This window comes from Mus musculus, chromosome 1 (assembly GCF_000001635.26).
Source record: "Mus musculus strain C57BL/6J chromosome 1, GRCm38.p6 C57BL/6J".
NCBI classification, from domain to species: Eukaryota; Metazoa; Chordata; class Mammalia; order Rodentia; family Muridae; genus Mus; species Mus musculus.
The window spans coordinates 91,117,399-91,142,527 of record NC_000067.6 but is presented as its reverse complement, the minus strand read 5'-3'; the positions used below and the strand labels follow the sequence as shown (position 1 = coordinate 91,142,527).

General features: G+C 45.2%; 1 protein-coding gene across 29 annotated transcripts in view; it reads right to left on the bottom strand.

The window, feature by feature from the left end:
• Positions 1–13,583: 13,583 nt before the first annotated feature.
• Positions 13,584–25,129, bottom strand: part of Lrrfip1 (leucine rich repeat (in FLII) interacting protein 1) — a 132,015-nt gene continuing 120,469 nt past the window's right edge. For all 29 annotated transcript variants that reach the window (XM_006529209.4, XM_017318960.2, XM_006529212.4 and 26 more), the window contains 5 exons: positions 22,338–22,387; positions 19,989–20,106; positions 19,371–19,450; positions 16,783–16,887; positions 13,584–14,442 (listed from right to left, as the gene is read on the bottom strand). In XM_006529209.4, coding sequence (XP_006529272.1) covers positions 14,332–14,442; positions 16,783–16,887; positions 19,371–19,450; positions 19,989–20,106; positions 22,338–22,387 — 464 coding nt within the window. In that variant the 3' untranslated portion in view covers positions 13,584–14,331. The remainder of the gene's footprint in view (positions 14,443–16,782; positions 16,888–19,370; positions 19,451–19,988; positions 20,107–22,337; positions 22,388–25,129) is intronic.

Here is a 25,129-nt window from a genome sequence, read left to right as displayed (position 1 = left end):
TTTGGGGGGCAATACGGGAAAAAGAATGTAGGGACTCTACATACTAGACAAGTGCTTTCCCACCGAGCTACATCCCCAGCCTTCAGGGGTTTTGATTAATTTTGGGTTTTGTTTTTGTTTGTTGTTTGGCTGGGTTTTCAAGACAGGATTTCTCTGTGTAGCCCTGGCTATCCTGGTTAGCTTGCTTTGTAGACCAGGCTGGACTAGAACTTGGAGATCTGCCTATCCTGCCTCCTCCTCCTCCTCCTTATTTTGTAATTTAATTTTATTTGTAACTCACTTTTTACACTCCTTATTCCATTCCCTACCCCTCCATCCACCCTTCGACTGCTCCACATCCCATACCTCCTCCCCACCCCACCCTGGCTCCACGTGGATGCCCCCACCCCCTATGCCACCTGACCTCTGAACTCCCTGGGGCCTCCAGTCTCTTGAGGGTTAGGTACATCATCTCTGAATGAACATAGACCCAGCAGTCCTCTACTGTATGTGTGTTGGGGGCCTCATATCAGCCAGTGTATGCTGTCTGTTTGGTGGTCCAGTGTTTGAAAGATCTCCTTGGGGGGGGGTCCAGATTAATTAAGATTGCTGGTCCTCCTACACGGTTGTCCTTCTCCTCAGCTTCTTTCAGCCTTCCCTAATTCAACAACATCTTACTCTCTCAGTTGCTTGTTGGGTATTTTGGAGGGCAGTCATGATAGATCCCTTTTTGTGAGCACTCCATATCCTCTAATGGTGTCAGGCCTTGGGGCCTCCCCTTGAGCTGGATCCCACTTTGGGCCTGTTGCTGGACCTTCTTTTCCTCAGGCTCCTCTCCATTTCCATCCCTGTAATTCTTTCAGACAGGAACAATTATGGGTCAGAGGTGTGAGATACAATCCACAGAATTCAAAAGGCTCAACAAGCTGAAGTGCCCAAGTGAGGACGCCTTGGTTCCACTTGGGAGAGAGAAGAAATCAATCACAAATAGGGAGGGAGGGAGGGACTTGGGAGGGAAAGTGGATGGGGTGGGGGAGCAGTAGGGGGCGGGGAGAGGGGAACTTGATCTGGTGAGGGAAAAGGACTGAAGCCCTGAGGGCCAGCAGAAAGAATGTAAACTGGCAACCTCAAGAAATAGGAGGTTGGGGGACCCCCAAAATGCACAGACACCTGGGAGGTGAGAGACTCCCAGGACTCACAGGGAGGGATCTTAGATGAAACGCCTGACAGTAGGGAGAGGGAACTTATAGTGCCCACCTCCAGCAGGAAGACAGGACATCAAGTGAGGGATGATGGGGCTGCCATCTCACAGTCACACCTCTGACCCATAATTGTTTCTATATCTGTCTTCTAAGTGCTAATATCAAAGGTGTGCACTACTACCACCTGCCTGATTAATTTTGTTTTTAAAGGGGGTTCTCTCTGTCTTGCCTTGGCTCTCCTGGCACTCCCTATATTGACCAGGTTGGCCTCAGATTCACAGAGATCTACCTGTTTCTGTTGCCCAAGTGTGGGGACTAATGGTGCCTCTTAACATGCCTGACTTTTTTTATTGTGAGACATGGTCTCACAAAGTTGCCTAGGTAAACCTCAAAATTATTTTTTAAAAAGTGAGTGTGTGTATGTGTGCCACAGAATACTTGTGGAGGTAGGAAGACAATTTCTAGGAGTGGATCGATGGTGGTTTGAATAGGTTTACCCCCATTGATCCATGTGTTTGAATGCTTGGCCATTGGGAGTGGTATTATTAGGAGGTGTGGCATTGTTGGAGTAGGTGTGACCTTGTTAGAAAAAAAAAAAAAACAATCATGTCACCATTGGGGTAAGCTTTGAGGTCTGCACTCAAGCTCTGCCCAATTTGGAATGAGATCATCCTCCTGACTGCCTGTGGAAGAGTCTCTTTTGCCTTCAGATCAATATGTAGAACTCTTGGCTCCTCCAGCACCATGCCTGACTTCCTGGATGCTGCCATGCTCCCACCATGATGATAATGGACTGAACCTCTGAAACTATAAACCAGCCCCAATTAAATGTTTCCTTTTATAAGAGTTGCCTTGGTGATGGTGTCTCTTCACAGCAATAAAACTATAACTAAGACAGAGTTCCAGTGAACAAACTCAGATCATCAGATTTGGTGACAAAGCATCTTTTCCCCTGAGGACCTGAGCTTTCAATCCTCCTTTAGCCTTCCAGGTAGCTGTATGACAGGCCCGTGCCACCTGGCTGGCTCAGCCTTGTAAGCGATATTCTATAGGACTTGTGCTTTATAACTTTAAGGAAAAAAAAAATAGGCTCAGAAAGTTGCCAAACATAAAATACCTTGAACTGGAAAGACCAGAAATCACTTTAGCTGTAGAGAATGTTAGGGAATTATGAAAGACTAAGATATTTCACTGAATTTCTCAACATATAGATCAGTTGGCTGAAAGGTTTTCAGTTAAAATCACTTTTCTTTAGTTTCAAGTGAGTCATTTGACAGAAAGACAATCCAATAGATAGCTTGGATCCATTTTATTTCAAAGGGCTTTCAAATTTTCAAACACTTATAAAGAAGTGTCGGTTCAACCTAACAAGGATGGACTCAGGCTATGGCTATCTATTAACCCATTATGTCTGTTAATAAATTTCAGCTAGAGATAGAACCAGATGTAAACCATTAACGTCTGTCATGATGTGGGGCTCCAGATATGGAGAATTAAAATAACAAAAGAAAACTATAAAAGAAAAATTTTTAAGGTGGTGGTGGTGGCACACATTTTTGATCCTAGAACTCAAAAGGCAGAAGCAGTCAAATTTCTTTGAGTTGAAGACCAGCCTGGTCTATGGAGTGAGTTCCAGGGCAGCCAAGGCTACCTACAAAAGAAAACCTGTCTTGAGTCCTCCCTACAGTCCTCCCCAACCACCCCACTGTGAGCGCCCGACTCGCCAGCAAAGCAGATGCCACAACAGGATCCTTCTGCAATTGGGAGAGCTTGATTGCAGAGGCAAAAAGACCCTGATCCCAGAACTGGTGCTGGTTATATAGGCCTAGGCTTGGCAAATATTCAATAATTAAAACTAAAAAAAAAAAAAAAAAAAACCAGCATTCTCTGCTGTCACATTATATAAGAATGAACTAAATTTGAAGTGTCAAGATGTTTACACCTGGTCAATTTAAATGACGATAATTCATATGGCCACATATGGCAACTTTTCCGATCACAAATAGTTGTGTGAGTATGCATGTATTTGCATGTGTGCCCTCCCCTCCCATTAGTCCCACATCCAGACTGTAGACAGATGTCTGGGTATAGAAACCAGATCTTGAGGCGCAGAAATCTGCATCTGAACACACAGTAAGTACATGCAGGCCAACCCCCCAAACATGTCCATTTGTCTCTGTGATGTGCGGGCATAGGGGTCCTTCAGGTTCTAGGAAGGCTATGTCTGGATCATGTGGAAGATTTATTGTTAGTTTTTTGAGAACCCTCCATACTGGTTTTTATAGTAACTGAGTATATTCCCATCAGCAGTATGTAACAGAACCCTTATGTCTATGTCCTGGATAGTAGTATTTATCAACTGTATTTTTAAAAATCACAGTTAGAGATTGTAGACTGCTCACAACTCAGTAAAGTGCTTGCTTTGAAAGCATGAGTATGTGAGTTTTATTCCCAGAACCCATGTAAAAATGCCAGACTTGATGGCATGAGTTTGTAATTCCAGTGCTACCTCTGTGTGTATGTATGTGTGTGTGTGTGTGTGTGTGTGTGTGTGTGTGTGTGTGTGTAAACAGGTGGATCCCTGGGCGTGATAATGAACCAGCCTAATCTACAGGGTGAGCTCCAAGCCAATAAGAGACCATGTCTCAAGGGAAAGGTGGTTAGTATTCCTGAGGGATGACACATGAGGTTGTCCTCTGGTACCTCCACACATTGTAGTGAACACACAGATCTCTGCTGCTTGCAGGGGTCAGCTCTGCTAATGACCTCCTCCCTGACTGGGCATCCTCAGTGCTCCCCCAGGAAGCTCCTCCCTGACTCATTATCCTCAGTGTCCCCCCAGGATGCTTCTCCCTGACTCATTATCCTCAGTGCTCCCCCAGGATGCTCCTCCCTGAATGGGCATCTTCAGTGCTCCCCCAGGATGCTCTTCCCTGACTAGACATCCTCAGTGCTCCCCCAGGATGCTCCTCCCTGAATGGGCATGCTCAGTGTCCCCCCAGGATGCTCCTCCCTGAATGGGCATGCTCAGTGATCCCCCAGGATGCTCCTCCCTGAATGGGCATCCTCAGTGCTCCCCCAGGAAGCACTCCCTTCTCTGAGATCAGCTTTAGTGTGCTCAGCAGATCCGTTCACTTCTGATCTCCATACCTGCTTAGTTCTCCTTCATCCTCCCTGTTGTAACTATAACTCACAGTGAGTCCCTACCATCAGGACTCATGTGTGTACCCATTCCCATGTTTCATTGCTAAATTCCAGCTATGCTGACTCTTGAGGCGACTTGCCAGGCTATCCTCACATGTGGGGAAACAAAGCTAGTTTCTTTAGTCACAGTCATCCCACATTACCCAAACGGTCTGTGAGAGGAGGAACAATACATTTTTATGGTATTGGAATGACATTAGATTCACATTTTCAAAAGAATGTGGGGGGCAATATGAAGTTTTAGACATGGAAATACATTACAAAATATTTAGCAAGATTGTGGTAGGTGAACCTGTGTTCTTAGAAGCTGCCAACTTCTACTCCATGGCAGGTAAAGAAAATTCAAACAGGTCAGAGTAGTATAACAGAGATGACCTCTCCCTGGTTCACCATGCTGGCATCTGGGCACAGGAGAGAAGCAGAGAGAACCCATCACACCTGACCTGGGCAGGCATGCCTTGTTTAGATTAGGGTTGGGCATAGGAGCTACTCTTGGAAGGCAGAGTTGATGACCTCTGCTGACCCCGGGAGGGGTTAGTGAATCCAGAGCTAGAGGGGAGAATTAAAGACAAACCTGAGGCATCCTCTCTTCCACTTTGTTGTCTCCCATGCTAATCATAGTATAGGGAGCTTTGGGAACATAGGACTTGCTCACCTGAAGCTTCACATGGTCCTGCTTCTGAACCCTCTCCTTAAGTCTCTGCTGCTCTCACAACTGTGCCACCTAGAGGGATAGAGCCAGACACTCACTCACTTCACCAAGACCCCTGGAACCTGCTAAGCACTCGGTGCCCCTAGGGACCAGGTAGGACCAGCTAGTGATGTGGCATCTCTAGTATAGGGCAGGAAGAGGCAGGGAGGAGAAGTTGGGTACAGCACTCAGACAACTAGTGGCACTAGACACAGGCCATGACTAGGGGACAACTGTCTAGCCCTTACATGACAAGGACATGTCCCTGAGGCTCCCGGGTAGGACTCTGATTCCTGAGTAGGGATCCTCTAGCCCCAAGTATCCTCCACACCAGGGATCAGATGGCAGCTTTGTGCAGCTGCAGGGAAGGAAGCCAGGTATGTCAGAGACAGCAGCTCTATCACCCTAAACACCCACGCAGGCATATATACACGTGCCACATCTGCTTGTGATACTTAGTGATACCAACAGATCTGATTGCCCCATTCCAAACCTGCTGGTTCCACCCAGCCAAGTTCTGATGCTTTTCCATCCCACCATGGGCAGCCTTTGAGATGGCCCTGCTCACCACTGAGAACAGTCTCCTGTAGCAGATTGGTCTGGTGCTGTTCTGTATTCAAATGCTAAACTCTGTACCTCAAGATCCGGTTGCGCCAAGATGAGGAGGTCCTCACCTATACCAGCTTTTGGTGTGTAAAACTTGGTCCCCAAGTTATTCCTGATTGGTTAAAAAGGATGCTTACAGCCTGGGCTGGGCAGAAGAGACAGGGTAGAGTGAGGTTCCTGGGTTTGGGGTCTCAGGCATGGACCCAGAGGGAGGAGAGGGGACATGGAGGAAGAAGGAAGAAGGCATCGTGGGGTAGGTGGATGTGAGAGCCATGGTCATGGGGGTCGGCTGTTGGAGTATGAGCAGCCCAGGCTGAATGGGGCAAGTGATGTCTCTGGGATTTTGACAGGAAAGTGGACAAACTAGCATAGAGGGTTGAAATCTGGCCAGCTCTAGTGCTTTAAGGCTTATTTTAAAGGATTTGTGTATTTTATTTGGGAACTAAATGATCTAAGGTGGGATAAAAACTCCAAATAATATTTACCTTAACCATCTCCTTATGGTGGATATCCCTTTACCATTCCCTAAGAGTGTGGCATTGTGCTCACCAGAATTCTGTATTTGAAAACTAATAAGATATCAATAGCCAGGTGTGTTGGTGCATGCTTTTAATCCTGGCACTTGGGAGGCAGAGGTTTGAAGACAGCCTGGTCTACATCGCAAGTCCTAGGCTAGTCAGGGTTATGCAATGAGACCCTGTCTCCAAATAGTAGACCCTTAAAAGCAGACAGACAGACAAATCCATGAAAAGGTGGTGTGTGCGGGTGGGTGTGGTATGTGCACACATTCAACAGTGCATTCCCCTGTTGTGTCTGGCCAGCAGACCACAACCTGGGTTTTAGCCTGGAAAGGCATTTTGGAAACCTGGAAGAGAAGAGGGGCTAGGTGGCGAGAGAAAAGAATGTAGCCAAGACAGTTACTCTGATCAAGGCTCAAATTTTATTGTTGTGACACTAGTTATGAAGGAAGGGGGAGGGGACCCGATTTTTGCCGAATAATCTCGGGTTCAGTAGAAAGGTGTACGTGTGTGGCTCTTCAGGTTTCAGCAGTGGGCGTGGCAGAACGAATGAGCAGGAAGCTCTACCCCGAGCAAGCAGGTTTTAGGCTGGGGGAGGGGAGACTACATCTCCTCCCTTTTATTAACAAAATTAAAAAAAAGAAAAAGCTGGCCTGAGGGGGGAAAAATTATCTATGTTCAATAGTTTTGCCTGGAATCTAGGGCTAAAGAAAAAACTTGTTTTACTGGGATTTTTTAATTTTTTTTTATGGTAAACTGTATAAGGCTAAGACTGTCTTTTTTTATCTTAGTGAACAACTAACTGAAAAGCCTGGAGCTGTAGGCTCTGACTTTATAATGCTAATTAGTACTTGGTAGGTAACTTTCTAGTTGAATTTTAAGTAGGGCGTTGGAACTTTGGCTAAGTTTGACTGAACAAATGTGAAATACACTATAATAACACTAAGTTGATATTTCTCTGTTTTTTTGGATGATAGGTGGGAAACAGGGAGAAGGAGTTTGACCGGCTCTTGTAGTACAAGGCCAATTGGCTTTTTTATTTGGGTGGGAGGCAGTGAAGGGCTTGTCCTTTTAATAGTACGTCTCCAATCTCTCTCCCCCCTATTGATTTAGTTAAATAAGGCAACGCTTAACTGAGGTGATCAAATGATTTTTTCATCTGTAGATGAGTGGGCTTTTAACCTTGGCTTGGGTGGACATGGACCCGATTCCTCCCGTGGGTATTGATAAGACCCACACATGTGGCTCTGGGTATCTTTTGGGGAGGCGAGGTAGAGCCGGAAAATATTTTTTATTTTTAACCAAAATATGATACCAACCTCTTTTAAACCGGGTTTATCTTACAGGAAACTCAGAAATGGTCAAGCTGGACCTTTTCTTGTAGTAGTTCTGTACCAAGCGGTGTCCATACTGAATTTGTACAATCACAAACCAGTATGTACAGTTTTGAGTGCTGTGCAGCTCTTAAAGGAGAATTATCAACCTCAGAATTAGCAAAGCCTAAGCAAGAATTATGTCGTTAGTAACACCACGATTTGTGGCTAAAATAGGAGCTGGAAGTCGTTTTTCCTCATCCCTGTTTTTTTTACAGCCTATTGAGCTAAGGACACCTTGCAGTAACAGCAAGGGTGAAAAGCCAGAGGTCAGCTAAGGGGCTAAGCCTGTCTATCAAAATAAAAACCAATCTTTATTAATATAGAAATATCTACTTTTTTAGCCCTCTTGGTAAACCTAATTTTTAACTCAGACTGAAAACCACGTGCTGGAAATGTCTTGAGACTGGGGGTAACAGCTGCCACCTGTGTGTTTTAGGGGGGCGGGGATGCACATCCACTGGTCCGCCTCGAGAATGTTGATTTACCTGCTTGAAAGACAAAATCTTGAAAGACAGTGAGAAAGTAGGAAAGCAGAACTTTTTTGGGGGAACTCTAGGTACTTTATTTAAATGCAAACTGTAAAGCTGAGGCTAGTCTCCAGCCTCCTGTCGGGGAGCTGGCTCAGAGAGTAGCTTTTTTGGAGCCTGAGTCCTCAAGCCGACTTTTAAGCAAAAGAGGAATTTTAGTCCTCAAGGTGATACTTTAGAAGATTTAGAATCTGTGTTCATCTAACAAATTAATTTATCTGGCAGCCACTGCGCTCTATCTTTATCTCATGAAAAAACACAAACTGAGTCTCTACCCCAAATTAGAACTGGATCTGGACCCTTTTATTCGTTAGTCAGGGGGTCCTTTTATTTTACTAATGTATTAAGTGACCAATTGTTCTTTAATAGCTTTTTCTACTAGCTGTAAGGCCAGCAATCTTTCTGAGGTTAGGGATCTAGGGGAAGTGGGGGATGTGTTCTGAATTAACTTTGTTAGGTAATTTAGAATATAGGAATCTCTAACATTGGACTGAATATTAGGACCAGTTTAAGATTGAGTTAGAATGGCTGGTTACACTGAAGAAAAGAGAAAAATCATTATGACTCTATTAAATATACAGTCTCTGATGTACTATTGCCATAAAGTTAAAAGGCTAGAAGCTAGTCTAAACTGGAAAAATGACAAGTAAGGATGGATCTAAAACATGAATTTAATTTAGTTTTTTAGTCAATTTAATTAGGACATGAGTCAACTTACCTACTAGCTCGTCACACGAATTAATATGTTTTTGTAGCGTTTTGTGGAGAAAACCTGTTTTTTTCTTTTTTAATAAGGTAGTTGTTTTAGGATTAATCTATAAGCCAATAAGTAGATCTCTTTAAGATACTATAAAGCATTTATTAAACTCTTTGACATTAAAATATTAGATTTTGAAAATAAAGGTAAGACTTTAATAGTGTGCATGGGAATGCACTAAATAGCATGCATGGGGATACAATTTCTCTTTTTTTTGTCTTTTAAGAAGTTAAAGTTTTAAAATTTTATAATACCTAAACTTTTGAATTAATAACTAGTTGACAAAATATTTTAAATACATGGCTGTAAAGGGGCAGTGACTAATTGCACTTTTAATCAATTTTTTTAAGGAGCAGTTGTAACTAGAAGGCTTGCAAAGTTATTAAGAGTCACATGTGTATAATTTATTTATTAACTAGAAATATGCATAAGCAATTGTAAATTTGAGAATTAATAGTATCTGAGGGATGAACAATTTAAGCAATTGCGAGCTCAGAGATATGGCATTGACTATTAATATACAAATTAAGGTTTGATTGTTTAGCATTTTAAAACACCATCTACAGCACACAACTAGATCATCTGTGCTGGAACAGGGGAAACTGTGTCTTAAGACTCCGCCCCACAGAAGCTAGTTGGGCCCACGTGGGCCAACGATCCGCTGGGAGGATGAGAAAAATGACTTTACAATAATGTTTTCTTTTTGGCCAAAGAATTGTTTTGGGCACAACCAATTTTTAATTACCAATTAATAACAATTATAAAAGCTTTCTTTATTTTTTGTAAAACCTTTTGTAGTAAACTAAAACCCTAAGTAATAAAAGGATATTGTCTCTGAATCTTTTGGGTGAGAGCAAGGATTTAAGGTAAACTTTAAGAAGCATTAGTTAATAAAATACCTTTTACTTAGGAAACAATATACACTGAAAGATTAAAACTCTTGGCTTCTTGTATAGAAGCAGAAACAATAAAATTTTTTTTTACATAATGTAAAGTTACATTAGCCATACCTAGAGGCAAAATTTTCTAGTGATTACAGTTCACTAGAAGCAAAACTCTTTGAATTTAAGCATTATTTTAAACATCTGAATAGATCTGTAACACTGTTAAAAAGAAATTCTCTTGAACACAGGGAAAAAACTTTCTCAGGCACTGTTTGTAAAACAAAAGAAAGGCCACAAGCTGCTCTGGGGCTGCCCAGAGCCCTGTATTGACTCAAACGTAAAATACTTTTTAATCTGAGCATCTTGGCCCTCTTGTAATAAGGACCGATTCTAGAGAAACAATATAACTGTCTACGCCTCCAAATTTTGATACTCTTTCTTAAGATGACTTACAGTTAAAACGTTCTTCACAACTTTAGTGTTGTGAAAAAATTGCCCGTACTGCAGTTTTCTGCCAGGCAGCAACTATAACCAAACTGTTTGTCTAATTTATTTACAAAGACAAACATAACTAGATAACTCTGTCACAGTTTTGTATGAAGTGAGCTGTATGAGCGCTCTCATAAGATGATTACTCTTGTAATTATCTTAATTACAGTATACAGGTGAATTAAAGATCTTAAATTTGAAATCAAACTGCAAGCTGCAGTCAATGGAACAATAGCAGTTTTAACCATAATTTTTAAGTTTTTTGTGTAAGGTTAGGATAATACCTGTAACCTTGGGAAAGCAAAACCCAAGTTTAAAACAATTTATTATCTTTAAAATCAATATTAGAAGCATTATTATCATATTACGAAGTTTGGATGTCAATTAATACCTATGAATACCTATTAAAGCAAGCTTTAATGCTTTAATAAAGAGACATTGCTTTAAATCTTATTTTAAATTTTACTATTTAGGATACGAACCACATTAATTATTACCTAAACTAGAAATATCTTTAGAGACCCAGCCTCTTGGGCTGCCTTATGCCATGTGTCAGAAGGACTCTAAACTTGAGTTATCAAATTTAATACTAACCATCTGTAGCAATGTAACAATTATTAATCTTAACCAACAACTTATGAGCTGATTGTGAAAACACTCAGAGCACATTACCAATAAAAAAGAACCAAATGAAGCAGTTACATTTAGACCAATCAGAGAATAATAATTTTTGTAGCTACAACCATAAAAATAAAAAACACTTTACCATTGTCAAACACATTAATCATGAACCATTTATTAGCTTTTTTACTCTGAAACTTAGAGGCTGTGCACTCGCCCTTATTTCCTAAAACGAACAGTTTTTTCAGCAGGGGCCCTCTCGCCACGTGTCTGATTCTTGGCTGAAACACGTGGCAGCTCTCGGCTTTGCAGATAAAGTTTTTTATACCATCTTTATTATCCAACACAAAACATAGAACATTCATTCATACAGACTGGACACGAACATACATGAATTGAACACGAGAACAGATTGGTGCACCGGACATTAGACAAGACACAAAAGGGAACAGAGTACTCTTGCTATAAGGCCCAGAGAGATATTTCTCTCTGCTTTTTGGGACATTTTCCTCCCTTATGATGCATTTTTTATTAACTGGGGCAATCCGCCTATTCCTTTTAATAAACCCTTTCTTTTCTCACACCTCATGTAGCTTCGGAGAGCTACGGCCTACCGCCTGATACCCAGCTCTTCACTGCTGAACCTAAGTGAACCAGCGCTCGGGTTTAACGCTGTCTCAGCTTAGCCCATACCTTCTCCGGTATGAATTTCCCTTATCCTTTATTTTATGGAGCTCCGAACCAGCAGCGTCTCTTTCAAAAATCCTTTGCCGTTTCTCAGTCCCGCGTTGGTTCGCCAATTGTTGTGTCTGGCCAGCAGACCACAACCTGGGTTCTAGCCTGGAAAGGCATTTTGGAAACCTGGAAGAGAAGAGGGGCTAGGTGGCGAGAGAAAAGAATGTAGCCAAGACAGTTACTCTGATCAAGGCTCAAATTTTATTGTTGCGACACTAGTTATGAAGGAAGGGGGAGGGGACCCAATTCCCGCCGAATAATCTCGGGTCCAGTAGAAAGGTGCACGTGTGTGGCTCCTCAGGTTCCAGCAGTGGGCGTGGCAGAACGAATGAGCAGGAAGCTCCACCCCGAGCAAGCAGGTTTCAGGCTGGGGGAGGGGAGACTACATTCCCCCAGGAGGCAATGTGTGGAGGTCAGAGGTTGATGTCATGAGATCTTTTATTGGTTGCTTCCATAATTTTACTGAACCTGGATTTTGCTGTATCATTTAGCCTTGTTGGCCAACTAACTTCCAGGATCCTCCTGCTCTGTCCCCAGTGCTGGGGTTACAGGCACACATGCCACTATGTCTAGCAGATGAGGGTACTGGGAACTGAACTTGGGTTCTCATGCTTGTACATCAGGCTCTTTACACACTAAACCACCGCCCCAGGCCCAGAGTAGATTCTGGTTGACATTTTAGCTGTTAGTGAAATACAGTGGAAAATGCCATCTCAGTACAGTCTGAATGGGATTGGGTCTTTTTTTTTTTAATTTTAATTTTTTGAGGTCATTTCTCTGTATAGCCTGGCTGTCCTGGACTCACTTTGTAGACCAGGCTGGCCTCAAACTCAAAGAGATCCACCTGCCTCTGTCTCCCACCACACCTGGCCCTGTTTGTGCTTTTCAATGGGCTTCTCTGACTTAAAGCTATTTTATTTCTGTAAGTCAATATAACTTGTAAAAAATAACAGTGGTTCTGATGCAAGATTTCAACTCTCTCTCTCTCAATTTTTAAAATCCAGTTTACAGCATTGGTGCCCATTGACAGTAGTGATTTCAAGTGCAGTCCTGTAGCATCTGAGGTTAGACACCCAGGGCACAGCTCAACATTCTGTAGTGTCTGGAATATTTACCTCAGTGACCAAGCATGCACCAGCTTATAAACAGAGCCAAGGTAGAGGAAGGCTGGGTCTCAGGGAAGGAAAAAGCTAGCAGCAATTCCCTAAGAGCGTCACCTGCAGGAAAGGCTTTCCTATGGGATAAACTTTGAAATTGTGTTCTAGGTTCCTCTGGGTGTGATGTAGACTCTTGAGTTTCTGCAATGATACTCACTGCATGATGTCATCATAGAAATTAAATGAGAAAAGATAAGGGAAAACAATGGATTTCATGTCCAGGTGCCACAGGAGGGGTTTGCAATGGCCAGCACTTTATGAATTATCCAGTCTTTTTTAATGGTTAAATGAACTTATATTAAGATAGTGTGGGAGAACCCACAAGACAGTCAAACACACACTGTCTTACTGCAGGTTGGCTGGCCCAGAAGGGTTAGGAGAGGTTCCCCAGGGGGACTGAGCAGCCCCTCAAGGCACAAGTGGCCAGGCCCCTCCCCTGAGCACCTCCAACTGCCAGGTGTAATGGCCAGACCCAGACCCCACCCTACAGAGTAAAAAACCCAAGCTTAGGACTTGAAATCCCACCAAGCCTCACCCTGGAAAGCTCCCCATCCCCACCCGGCCACTCCTGAAACCCTATCTAAACCCTGTCTTCTGTTCAGTTCTCTCTTGACTTCAGGGATAGAAGTGATGGCTCTGTAGTTCAGAGCACAGGCTGCAGGGCCTGGGTTCAATTCTGGTGACTCACAACCAGCTGTAAATCCAGTCCTGCGATACAGCGCCCTCTCCTGGCCTCTCCTGACACTGCACACATGGTGGTGCACATACACACATGCAGGCAAACACTCATGCACATAAAAGTAAAATCTTTTAAAAGTAAAAAACAAAACCCACACAGCTCTTTAACGTTTCATTTTTAAAATGTTTTTTTCTAGCAGTACATTCTTTAAAAGAAGTTAACAACTTCAATTTCAAATATAAGGTTTAAATAATGCAAATGAAAAGCTGTTGTTTTCGGTGAAGCTACCGTAGCCTAATGACCCTGGGAAAAGTACTCTTATAACTGAACCAATGCAAAAGTCCCTTAGAAAAGCTTCATCTGTTGCCTGGAAAGAGTCTTCTTAAGGTCACTTTACGTCTAGACCATCGCCTCGACTCCAAAGGAGGAGCTTTGCTTGGTAATGGCTTGTGGTTCCACAGTGTTTTGTGTATGGGAAGCAGAGACTAAGAGACACTACTGGAGTCATTGGGACTGTAGGTTCCACCACGGATCGTCCCCAACACTGGAACATTCTCCCTTAACCTTCAGCAAGACACAAAAGAAAAATCAAGTCCCACCTTAACCCCCACCTCAGTCACCCCTGTTGGTGGGATTAAGAGGCCCCTGTGCATCAAGTCCAGAGCTCTCGTGAGACCCAGTGTGCTTATGAAGAAACCTGCAGGCTCTGAGTATCATCCCGGCCAGGGCAAGGGTCTGCAGACAGAGGCATCTGGTGCTGCTGGGCTCCCCGGGTGACCCTTGCATGGAAGCACTTCTTCCCTCGGAGGCAGGGAAAGATGCAATGCTCCCGACAGTACAGATAAAAGCTCATAAGCCAGGCTGGGCATCTGAGTCCCCAGAGAGGTGCCCACTTGCTGCTGGTATTTATTGCTGGGACAAGAGAGCGCTGCGGTTGGCTTTCATCTTTTCCAGTCGCTTTACGAGGTGGCCGTTGCTCACCTCGAGCTCTTCTGTTTTGTCCAGTGCAGAGCGAAGCTGGAAGAAGGAGAGAGGGCGATGAGCTTGCTTTCTCCCAACGTGGCGGGGCTCTGCATGGCCACGCAGCTAGCCCTATCAGAAAGCACTGCAAAAACCCAGCCACACTGGAATCTGAAAAGTTGTGTGTATGTGCACGTTTCTCTTTTCTTTTTCACTTTTAAAAATATTTGGTCACATTTTTACTTATGAAAGTTATTTCATTTATTTTGTTTTGATTTTATTTTATTCTATTTATAAGCTTATGCCTGTGCACCACACGCATGCAGGTACCCACAGAGGCAAGAAGATAGGACCAGAATCCCTGAAAGTGGGGTTACAGACATTTGTGAGCTGTTGTGTAGGTGCAGGGAACTGAACGTGGGTCCTCTGCAAGAGCAGCCAGTACTCCTAGCCATATAGCCATCTCTCCATCTATATATGTTTCTTTTCTTTTTTTCTTTCTTTCTCTTTGTGTCAAAGAAAAAGTGTATTTACTCTTCAGGATGTAAAATAAATTCAAATGATTTACAATAAATGTTGCATGCAAGAATATTTTTCTAAACTTAAAAAAAAAGTTGGTGCTGGGATTTGAACATAGGACCATGTGTATACTCAGCGTGCAATCCACCCCTGACATGGGTCCCAGGCTCCCAGAAGAGTATTTTTTATTAGTTTCATGTATGGTTTGAACCAAAGGAATGAATCAAATATCAGAAGTATGACCTATATTTTCTTTTCTTTTCTCCACCCCTTCCCTTAAATATTTGTTAATTGGCTGTGGGGGGAAGGGATGTTAGCTTTCACAGACAATATCACACACCAGTCATGGGGCAGAAAGATAGGAGAGAGCCTGAAGGCCCCTCTTCAATAGCAAGTGGGTAGGCAGGGGCCTGGAGTGTTGATGGAGCAGCATTAGATCAGCTCTGGCTAGTAGGCATGGTTAGAGATGAAGAGATATTCACAGGCTGCGGCTCCAGACTGACTGCTTGGGATCTGTGTGTGACTCTTAACTGAATAACAAAACATGACTCACTTCAGGTCTAGGTTCTTAACTAGGAGATGCTCCTCATCTGGAACGACTCCAGACCTGCCCTATCCTGTGGGTCTTGATGGACTCAGAAATGATGAATGTAGTGAGCCAACAACTACAGATGGAGCAGAGCCTGGACCAGCTAGAGAAGGTAACTCTCTGGTGTGGGGGAGCCGGGACCAAGGTCTCTGTAGTTGGAAATTTAAAGCTTGAATGTCAAGAGTCTCAAACAGTCCCAGCCTAGAGCCAGGGGCAGAGGGCTTGGGTACCATAGAGATAGCCATGTGAGCAGGTTGCTCTGAGGCCAGCAGACAGCAGGGCAGAGGGCTGGTCCTAGGGAGGGAGTTCTAGAGGAGCTGTCAGTTGCTGGGACCCAACCCATGGCTCTGCTTTCCATACCAGCTCCCATGCAGGTGGCTGGGGTTCCAGGACCTAAGATTCCACCTCCTAGCCGGGCGGTGGTGGCTCAAGCCTTTAATCCCAGCACTTGGGAGGCAGAGGCAGGCAGATTTCTGAGTTCGAGGCCAGCCTGGTTTACAAAGTGAGTTCCAGGACAGCCAGGGCTATACAGAGAAACCCTGTCTCGGAAAACCAAAAACAAAAAATAAATAAACAAACAAACAAAAAAAAAACCAAACCAAAACCAAAACCAAACCAAACCAAACCAAAAAAGACTCCACCTCCTACCTCCTTCCTCAGGCTCCCAAGCAACCTCACAAATCACTGAGCTTGGATAGGGAGAAACCATGGTGATGGTGGTTGGGTGTCTGTCTGGTGAGTGGGAAGAAACCATGGTGATGGTGGTTGGGTATCTGTCTGGTGAGTGTGGAGAAACCATGGTGATGGTGGTTGGGTGTCTGTCTGGTGAGTGGGGAGAAACCATGGTGATGGTGGTTGGGTGTCTGTCTGGTGAGTGGGGAGAAACCATGGTGATGGTGGTTGGGTGTCTGTCTGGTGAGTGGGGAGAAACCATGGTGATGGTGGTTGGGTGTCTGTCTGGTAAGTGGGGAGAAACCATGGTGATGGTGGTTGGGTGTCTGTCTGGTGAGTGAGGAGAAACCATGGTGATGGTGGTTGGGTGTCTGTCTGGTGAGTGAGGAGAGCAATGGTCAAAGACTGAACACATGTCAGCTGTCGGGACGGAACAGAGAAGGCTGGGTTTATAATATATATGGGAATGATTCACTTATTAACCGCGACCTCACTCCAACATGCAGCCGCCTGCCGAGCAGATGACTATTTTCCAAGTGAACAACTTGGCCCGATCTCCTCAGGGAAGTTAAACATTCCGTTTCCAAAGGAGTAAAAGCAGGGCCTGGGAAGTTTACCTCTCTCTGGAGCTTCCGTTTTTCTGCCTTTAGTTCATCTTCTATTTTTTCTGCATTTTCGGCGGCTGATCGATAGCGCGTTACTTGGCTCTCTAACCTTATTACCTGAAAGGTAATAATAAGAAAGCCACTGACACAAACTCATTCACTGTTTTCTTTTGCTGTTTGCTTTATTTGCGATCAAAGGATGCGATTTAATGAAACTGAAAATACGTGGTGTGAGTGACAGTGTGGCATTCTGGACATCACTTCAGCTCTCTCTGACTAACTCGTCTAGTAGCATTTCGGAGTGACCCCCATCTTGAGAGCAAAAGGCCCCTTTGCTTTCATAACCCCCTCATGGGACTTGAAAGTGCTTACAAAAGGACCCAAGTTCAAATCTCAGAACTCAAATAAAAAGCTGGGCATGAGAGCAAGATACTGATTGCCCTCTGGCCTGTGTTCCCTGGTCTTGGCTGAACAGAAGGCAGATGATGCTGGCTGGACCTTGGCTCATCTCCTAGGCTGCTGCCAGGGAAGGCCAGTAATGACAGCGTAAGAGAGGAGGGAGGCTTCGTGTGGATGTGAGGGTGTGCCCATGCTGGATGTGAGGGTGTGTCCATAGCTGGATGTGAAGGTGTGTGTCCACATCCTAGAATTTGGAACGCAGAGGTAGGAGGATCAAAATTCAAGATCAGGCTGAATATATAGCATCACTCTTTGTTTTTATGAAAAGGTTTGGCACGTATATCCACATTTGAGGGGATAGTGCCTCCTTTGTCCTCCTCACCCTAGAATGGGACACAGGCTGCCCCTTGGACCCAGGATGCAGAGGTGGGAGGGCCCCATGTTTGTTCATCTGGCTGTGGGGAGAAAGGCTAGAAGCTCAAGGAAAAAGATGTGTGGGCATAAAGTGTGCTGTGATGGTTTGTATGTGCTCCATCAAGGAAGTGGCACTATTAGGTGTGGCCTTGTTGGAGTAGGTGTGTCACTGTGGGTGTGGACTTTTTTTTGTTGTTGTTGTTTTGCTTTGTTTTGGTTTTTTGGAGACAGGGTTTCTCTGTGTAGCCCTGGCTGTCCTGGAACTCACTTTGTAGACCAGGCTTGCCTTAAACTCAGAAATCCGCCTGCCTCTGTCTCCTGAGTGCTGGGATTAAAAGCGTGCGCCACCACACCTGGCTGGGTGGAAGCCAATATTCTCCTAGCAGCCTGCAGATGAAGATGTAGAACTCTCAGCTCCTCCTGCACCATGCCTGCCTGGATGCTGCCATACTCCTGCCTTGACAATAATGGACTGAACCTCTGAAGCTGTAAGCCAGCCCCAATTAGTTGTTGTCCTTATAAGAGTTGCCTTGGTCATGGTGTCTGTTCACAGCAGTAAAACCCTAAGACATATGTTGAATAAACAACTATTTAAATTAGTTTATGTATATGTGTATTGATGTGTACGTGATGCGGGTGCATAGCACTGGGGGTTGTTCTTCAGGAGCTGTCCACCGTGTTTTCATGAGACAAGGTCCTCACTGGCCTACAGCGAGGCTGGCTGGCTGCAAGCACTAGCAGGGAATGGTAGGCTCTGGCCACTGTGCTCACCTTTTCATGTGGGTTCTGAGGATCTAATTCAGGCTGCCTTACAAGTACTTTACAGACCGAGCCACACCCCCACATAAATAATACAGTTTGAAACATCTGCAAGCCACATTGACAGGAGCTGTTTTGTTATTACAGCCATTATAAAACATGAGTACCACTGTGACAACTTAGATTCTAATAAACAACTTGTCCTGAACTTCCCTTCCCGACTCTGCAAGCAACGTCTTGAAAGCCAGGCATGGGGATACTCTTGTAATCTCAGCACTTGGGAAACAGAGGCAGGAGAGGTAGATCAGGAGTTTGAGGTCACCCTTGGCTACATAGTGAGTTTGAGGCCAGCCTGGGCCACGTTGAGACCCTGTCTCAAGAACAACAAAAGACTAAAGCCAATAGATGCCTTAAGAGACTTGCTTTCTTAACCCACGTCACCAGGACCTGTGGGTATGTGAGACCAGAGGGTGACATCAGGCACCCTCCTCATTGGCTCTCCATCTTATACTTGAGATAAAGTCCCTCGCTGAGCCTGAACTTCATAGATTAGGTAGCCTGGCTGGCCAGCACACCCTGGAGATCCTTCTGTCCCCAGGCAAGGAATACAGACATGCTGTGCCATCCCTAACTTCTCATATGGAGCTGGGGAATCTGAACTCAGGGTCATCTTCCTGCCTCCCTAGAACCCCATTTGATTTGCAAAGTCTCTTGAAGAGGCTCTCAACCTGCAAGGTCATGACCTCTAGGGTGTTGAAGGACCCTTTCACAGGAGTTGCATCTCAGATATCCTGTATTATATCATGTATTTACATTAAGACTCATAACTAACAAAATTACAGATATGAAGTAGTAATAAAAACAATTTTATGGTTGGAGGTCACTACAACGTGATGAGCTGTATAAAAGTGTCACCATGTTAGGAAGGTTGAGGACCACTGCTCTGTTGCTTTTGGCCCTCGGCCATTCAGACCCCACACAACCACCCATCCATCCAGACTGCTCAGGACTGCGGAGAGTCAACATACATTTTGTTCTAAGGCAGTTATCTCTTGCTCAGATTTTGCAAGTTTAAATTTGAGGTCGCTGATCTGTCTGTTGGCATCTCCTAAAGGGTGACAAAGAAAGGAACACGGGTTAAGTTTCTCAGGCTCTAGAACATTCTGTTCCTGGGAATCATCATTTCACAAAGTCTTCACAGTCTAATCTCAGCCTCCACAGAATCAGACAAGGCGCACCCTCTCTGGGCGTTGGCTGGGAGCATGTCTGTACTTCTTATGTGTACGTAGAAGACCAAGGTAAGAAGGAACCCCCAGAGATGTGACAAAGGAGACGAAGGAGAGGGGCTGAGCATAATCTCATCTCCTGCAAATCTGTTTTAGTTGACTAGCGTAACACGGGCCTATCACACGAAGCAAAGCAGATGTGTTTCTGACCACACCCACTTGTGCATCCTGGGATACCTGCTCCATCCCACAGGCTTATGCCGCCTTCTCCCCACTTTGCTTTACTCACAGAAAAGGTTTCTGTGCTGTGGAACCCAGGAGCTTTCGGGGACAGGAGGGAATGCTGGGTATCCTTTACCCCGAGTGTTTACAATCAGCACACACAAAAGCGTGCGCTCCCACACAGGGCTCAATACTCACTTTGCAGATCCATGACATGCGCGTCTGTCCCATTCTCCAAGATACCGTCCTCGGCTCGAAGAAGGTCCAGCTTGTTGTTCTTCTGTCTTCCCTCCAGCTGCCCTTTGAGCTTCTTAATCTGAAAACACCCCAATAAAATAGATTTGTTTCTTTTTTTTTCAAAAGGAAACTGAAGAGCTGAGTTTAGAGCCTGTCTTAGCCAGAATAAATACATCAGGCTACTGCCTTGCTGTTAGCATGACCCCGGGGTCGTGTTAGAGGCAGGGGTCGCAGGAGTATAGGGGAGAATGGCATGGAAAGGTTACAGTCTAGCCTGTGCTCCACCGGCCAGAGGGATTCTCTTTAATAAAGGCCAATCCAAATAAACTAACTAAAAGCATCTGAGGGCCAGCGCTCATCTCAGAAGGGAGTAGGCGAGGCAAAGACTTTATAACTTCAGCATGAATTCTTTTATAACCTAGTGGACAATAATTTTTGTGTACGTTGTATGTATGTGTTTGTATGAGAATTTGTATATGTAGGTATTTGCTTATGGAAGCCAGAGGTTAGTACTGAGTGTGTTCTGCCATTATGTTCAACCATATTTTTCTTCCTTTCATTTCTTTCTGTCTCCTTTGTTTGTTTGTTCGTTTGTTTGTTTGTTTGAGGCAGGGTCTCTCACTGAACCTAGCTTATCCACTGGTCAGTCAGCTCCAGGAATCCACCTGTTTCCACTTCGCCAGCACTGGGATAATAGGTGTGTGTGTGTGTGTGTGTGTGTGTGACTACATCCAGCTTTAAGGGGATGGCTGATCTATCTCCCCAGCCTCTGTGAATAGTTATCTCTAAGGGTGAAATTCTTCTGGGACTCAGAAGCAGACTGCAGACACACACATATACATACACACACCCACACACACACAGACTTTGAATGGTGATTTAAGAGTTGGTGGTAACTCTTCATGATGCTGATGCTTATTCACAAAGATATAAAAGAGGTCCCTACGTGCAGGAATATGGGACTGAAGTCCCCAGTAAAACTGTATGCTTCTGCTTAGAACCTGGTCAAGCTGCTCGGTGTCCCAGAGGCACTGGTCAACCTTTAAGGAGGGGGTCTTACAGGATTTCTCTCTCATACGGGGTCAGAAGAGCAGCTGACAGTTTAATTCGATTCTGAAAGGATAACAACTGTAAAAGGTGAGCAGACCCATATGGCTACGGGAAATGTTGGAGGAGATGGTTCCCTGGGGAAAGGCTGGGGAATCACTTTAACTATCCCGCAGACAGGAATGATGAAACAGAGCCCTCATCATTTCCTGAAGTTAGAGAGGGATGGAGATACCTCAAGGTTTAAACAATGCTACCTTCTACATGTTTGTTAATACTTATAGTCCTGGGGCTGCGCTCAGGCCTGGTCAGAGAAGCATCTCTTTGCAGCAGCAGACCTCGATGCAGACTCAGAGCTGGTCAAAGTGCTGAGACTGACAGCTCAGCCCGAAATGGAATATCTTTATAACCCACCACTCCCCAAGGCTCAGGGAATGTCACGGAGAGGAGGCGAAAAGAATGTAGGAACTGGGCTATGGGGGGAGGAACGCATGAGATGCTGCCTTCTGGATGTGAGCTAGCTCCTCACTCGTGAACTCAGAGCAGCTGTGTTGCCTGCACGAGATCTAGCCAGTCAGAATTTCAGCATAGGCAGGGGGAGGTGCTCTCTAGGCCCCAACCCTTACTGTAGAGCTATTGGGACTCAGTGATAGCATCTGGGGAAGAATCATTCAGTTTTTTAGGCTGTTCCTGCTGCTAGGTTTCCTGTGCTCCGATGGCCCCACATTCATGCACATAAAGGCAGCCACTAATTGACCTTAGTGCATTATTGGGCAGGGAGAACATACAGTTCAGAGGGGGCATGTGGATTGAGGGTGGAGTTGAAGGAGGGAAATAGGAGGTGGCTATGATCTTATTTCCTTGCATAAATGTATGAAACTCTCAAGAATAAAGAGAAAATGATAATTCAAACCAATTTTGATCAGTTAGTCAAAGACATGCCTGCTGCACAAAGCCCAGGTGCAGGTACAAGTGGACGTACATGTCCCATCCTGTCTCTCAATGGAGCATCTCCACCCTCCACAGCAACGTTCGTCTGAAGCAGCAATGCATGTGGAATGTCCCAAAGGCTGCCCTATGGCTCCAAGGCCTCCCTAAGCCTTGTGTGACAACGCTGCTCCATTTGGATCGAATCATCAAGCCAGCCTTGTTCTCAAGCACATATTTTGGGGTCTCCAGAGTGAGCAGGAAGGAAGCTGGGAGGAGGTGCACAGTTTCAGGTACCCCACTCAAAGTGTTGTAAAACAATAGAAAGACGGTTACCTGTTCCAACAGACATTCCCGTTCATCAATGAGCTTTTTCAACCTAACGTCTGAAGAAATCAGAAAGACATATAGGTGAATCTGTATCCTGGCCTCTTAGCATGCCCCTAACAAAATAACAGACGGATCGGTTAGTGGAATGAGGGATGGAGTGTAGGTTAAACACGTACCACGATGGATGAGGCCACAGACAGGACGGGGAGGAGCTCAGCCAGAGGGTGGTGCCAGCCTCCCGACATGCTTCTCATTGGGGCAGCCTCCGGGCTCATGCAAACAGGCTGCTCTTCTATTTAGGCTAGCATGCAAGAACGCTAGGGAAACACGCTGCAACACAAGATCTCACAGGCTTCACGGTTTAGCAATGTGCAAGGTTGCTGTTTCATGAGCGCTAAAGTTTCAAGGAGAACTCTTTCCAAATGTATATACTCCACACCTATTGTTCGCACAGACGCACCCGATGTCAGAGTTTTAACTCTCTTTACAACCCCCCAGCCAATGACACCATGTCCACCAAGCCAGTTATAATATGCTGTTATTATTTTTTTTAGTAAGAAAAGCACAGTAATGGCTTTAATTCCTTTAACTCCTCCCACCTCCAACAGGATGGAACAGAAGGAATAGAAGGAAGTGTATGCGTGTGTCTGTCAGTCAGCCCCCCAAATCTCTCTAGAAGAGTACTAAATGACTCTCTGATCTACAGGAAGAACTGACCCTGAATACCCGAATGCAAAATCAGGATGTTGGATGCTGAATGCCTATGAAGACCCTGTGGCCACTTCCAGTTTATCTGCTACAAGCTGGTCCAAAGCCCAGGGTCCCCATGAACAGGCATCTTGCATTGACCTTCAGATGAAGGGGAGGCCCAGTGTGATGGGTAGGTGATGCTCCTAACGCCTAAGGGATCACAGCCTTAGGGTGTTCCTGACCACTGCTGTCCGTGGGCTTCTCAGGTCAGGACTTGAACCTCTCAGTGGAACCCTTAAAACCTGGCCTAGAGCTCCCATCCCCAGCATGAACGTGTCCCCACATTGCCTCCTTCAGAACTGTCCAGAAAGTAGTTAACTTGGCTGAGTTGTGGGTGAAAATGCACACACGTGAAACCCGCCTTCGTTTTCATTTAAGGGATCCTAACCCAAGTTCCCCATCCCCCCCAAGCCCCTGGAGCCGGTACTTGTCAAGAATTAACAACCGTCTGACCCTTTCGTGTTCTACTTTAACTTACGCATGTTAAAATGAGTCGGTTAGATATTCAAGTTATCTTTAGCTCATTAAAGGTTTTTTTTAAAATCTGTTTTTCTAGTATGTTAAATTTTAGCAAACTTTCTGCTGTAGTTTTGAGACCCCCAAATGGGAAGCAGAGAGTTAGCACCTTCTAGAAAATTCCTGAGGCACCCAAACAAGTGCTGGGATTCTCCAAACTCCTGATTCCTTTGGTCATCTTGAAGTCTGGGTATCTTAGACACTCCATCCTAGGATCACTCAAGGCCAAAATACCCCATCCACAACTCTGAAAGCTGGGACTCCCTTCTTCCATAGGCAAAAGGAAGCTTTCCCAAGTCTAGTGATTTGTTTGTGGCGAATGTCTTCCGCATGTACTTTGCACTGTATGAGATAATTTTAGCTATCACGTCCCCCACCCCCATTGCCCAAGGGACTTGTCCCCCTGTATGCTCAAATGTGATGGTGGGGGCCCAGGAAACGCACTGGCTGCACCTTTCCCGAAGCCCCCTCCTCCTACCTTCTCTGACAGAACCTAACAATGGCAGCTTCCACCTTTCCCGAGGCTGCCTCCTTCCAGAAAAGAGAAGGGTGGCTTAACTGGTTCTCTTTTCTTATCACAGCACTCAAGGGGTGTGCATGGACAGGGGACTTCCCTCCTTCAGCCACTGGCCATTATAGCCAAGTGTGTGTAAAGGGGCAAGCGTGTAAGGGGCAGCAGAAGCGGTGAAGGGGTGGGTGGAATGCCTTTTCCCTGGAAAACGGTGTCTAAGCATGACCACCATGCTGCCCCAGCACAGAAAACACCCCTCCTGGCTTTCAGAGGCAGGCCACTGGGAATATAGTTTACCATGTTCCCCTTGGCATAAAGAGACCAGGTGGCCTCTCAGAAAGTTAACAACCAATAGAAAACAAGAACCCCAAGCCCTCTAAACACCCCTAGAGGTAGCTTTCCAGGCACTGAGTGAGAGTAGACATTTGAGTTGAAGTATAACTGGGGGCTTGGCCGAAGCTGGAGCCACTGACTGCAGCCTTCTGGCCCTGCAGAGCCCTGGGGCACAGCCTGCAGCCTCCCTCCTATTTCATGTTCATGGCATAGGTGTAGAGCATGCAGCAGCTCGTCTGCCCTGTTTCTCAGGACATGCACACACAGCCAGTGTTTCCTCACTTTCTCTTAAGACACACAAGAAGAGGGCATCGGATCCCATTAGGGTATCAGATCTCATTACAGATGGTTGTGAGCCACCATGTGGTTTCTGGGAATTGAACTCAGGACTTCTGAAAGAGCAGTCGGTGCTCTTAACCATTGAGCCGTCTCTCCAGCCCCCTTCCTCACCACTTTTATTCTCTTCCACAAACAGCTCTGCACTGGCACACTTTAGCAGAGCACCAATGGAAGCCTTCCTTAGTGGGGAACACATGGGCACGTTCAGAGTACAGGGATGGGTTTGGGGCTGCTCTCTCGGCTTCCACACCAGCGCCAGGGCAGCCTCTCAGCAGTGGGGCTCACTTGCTAATGATGAAGGCACTTGGAACTGGATTTTCTGGAACCCCTGAGGGAGCTCGAAGCCAGA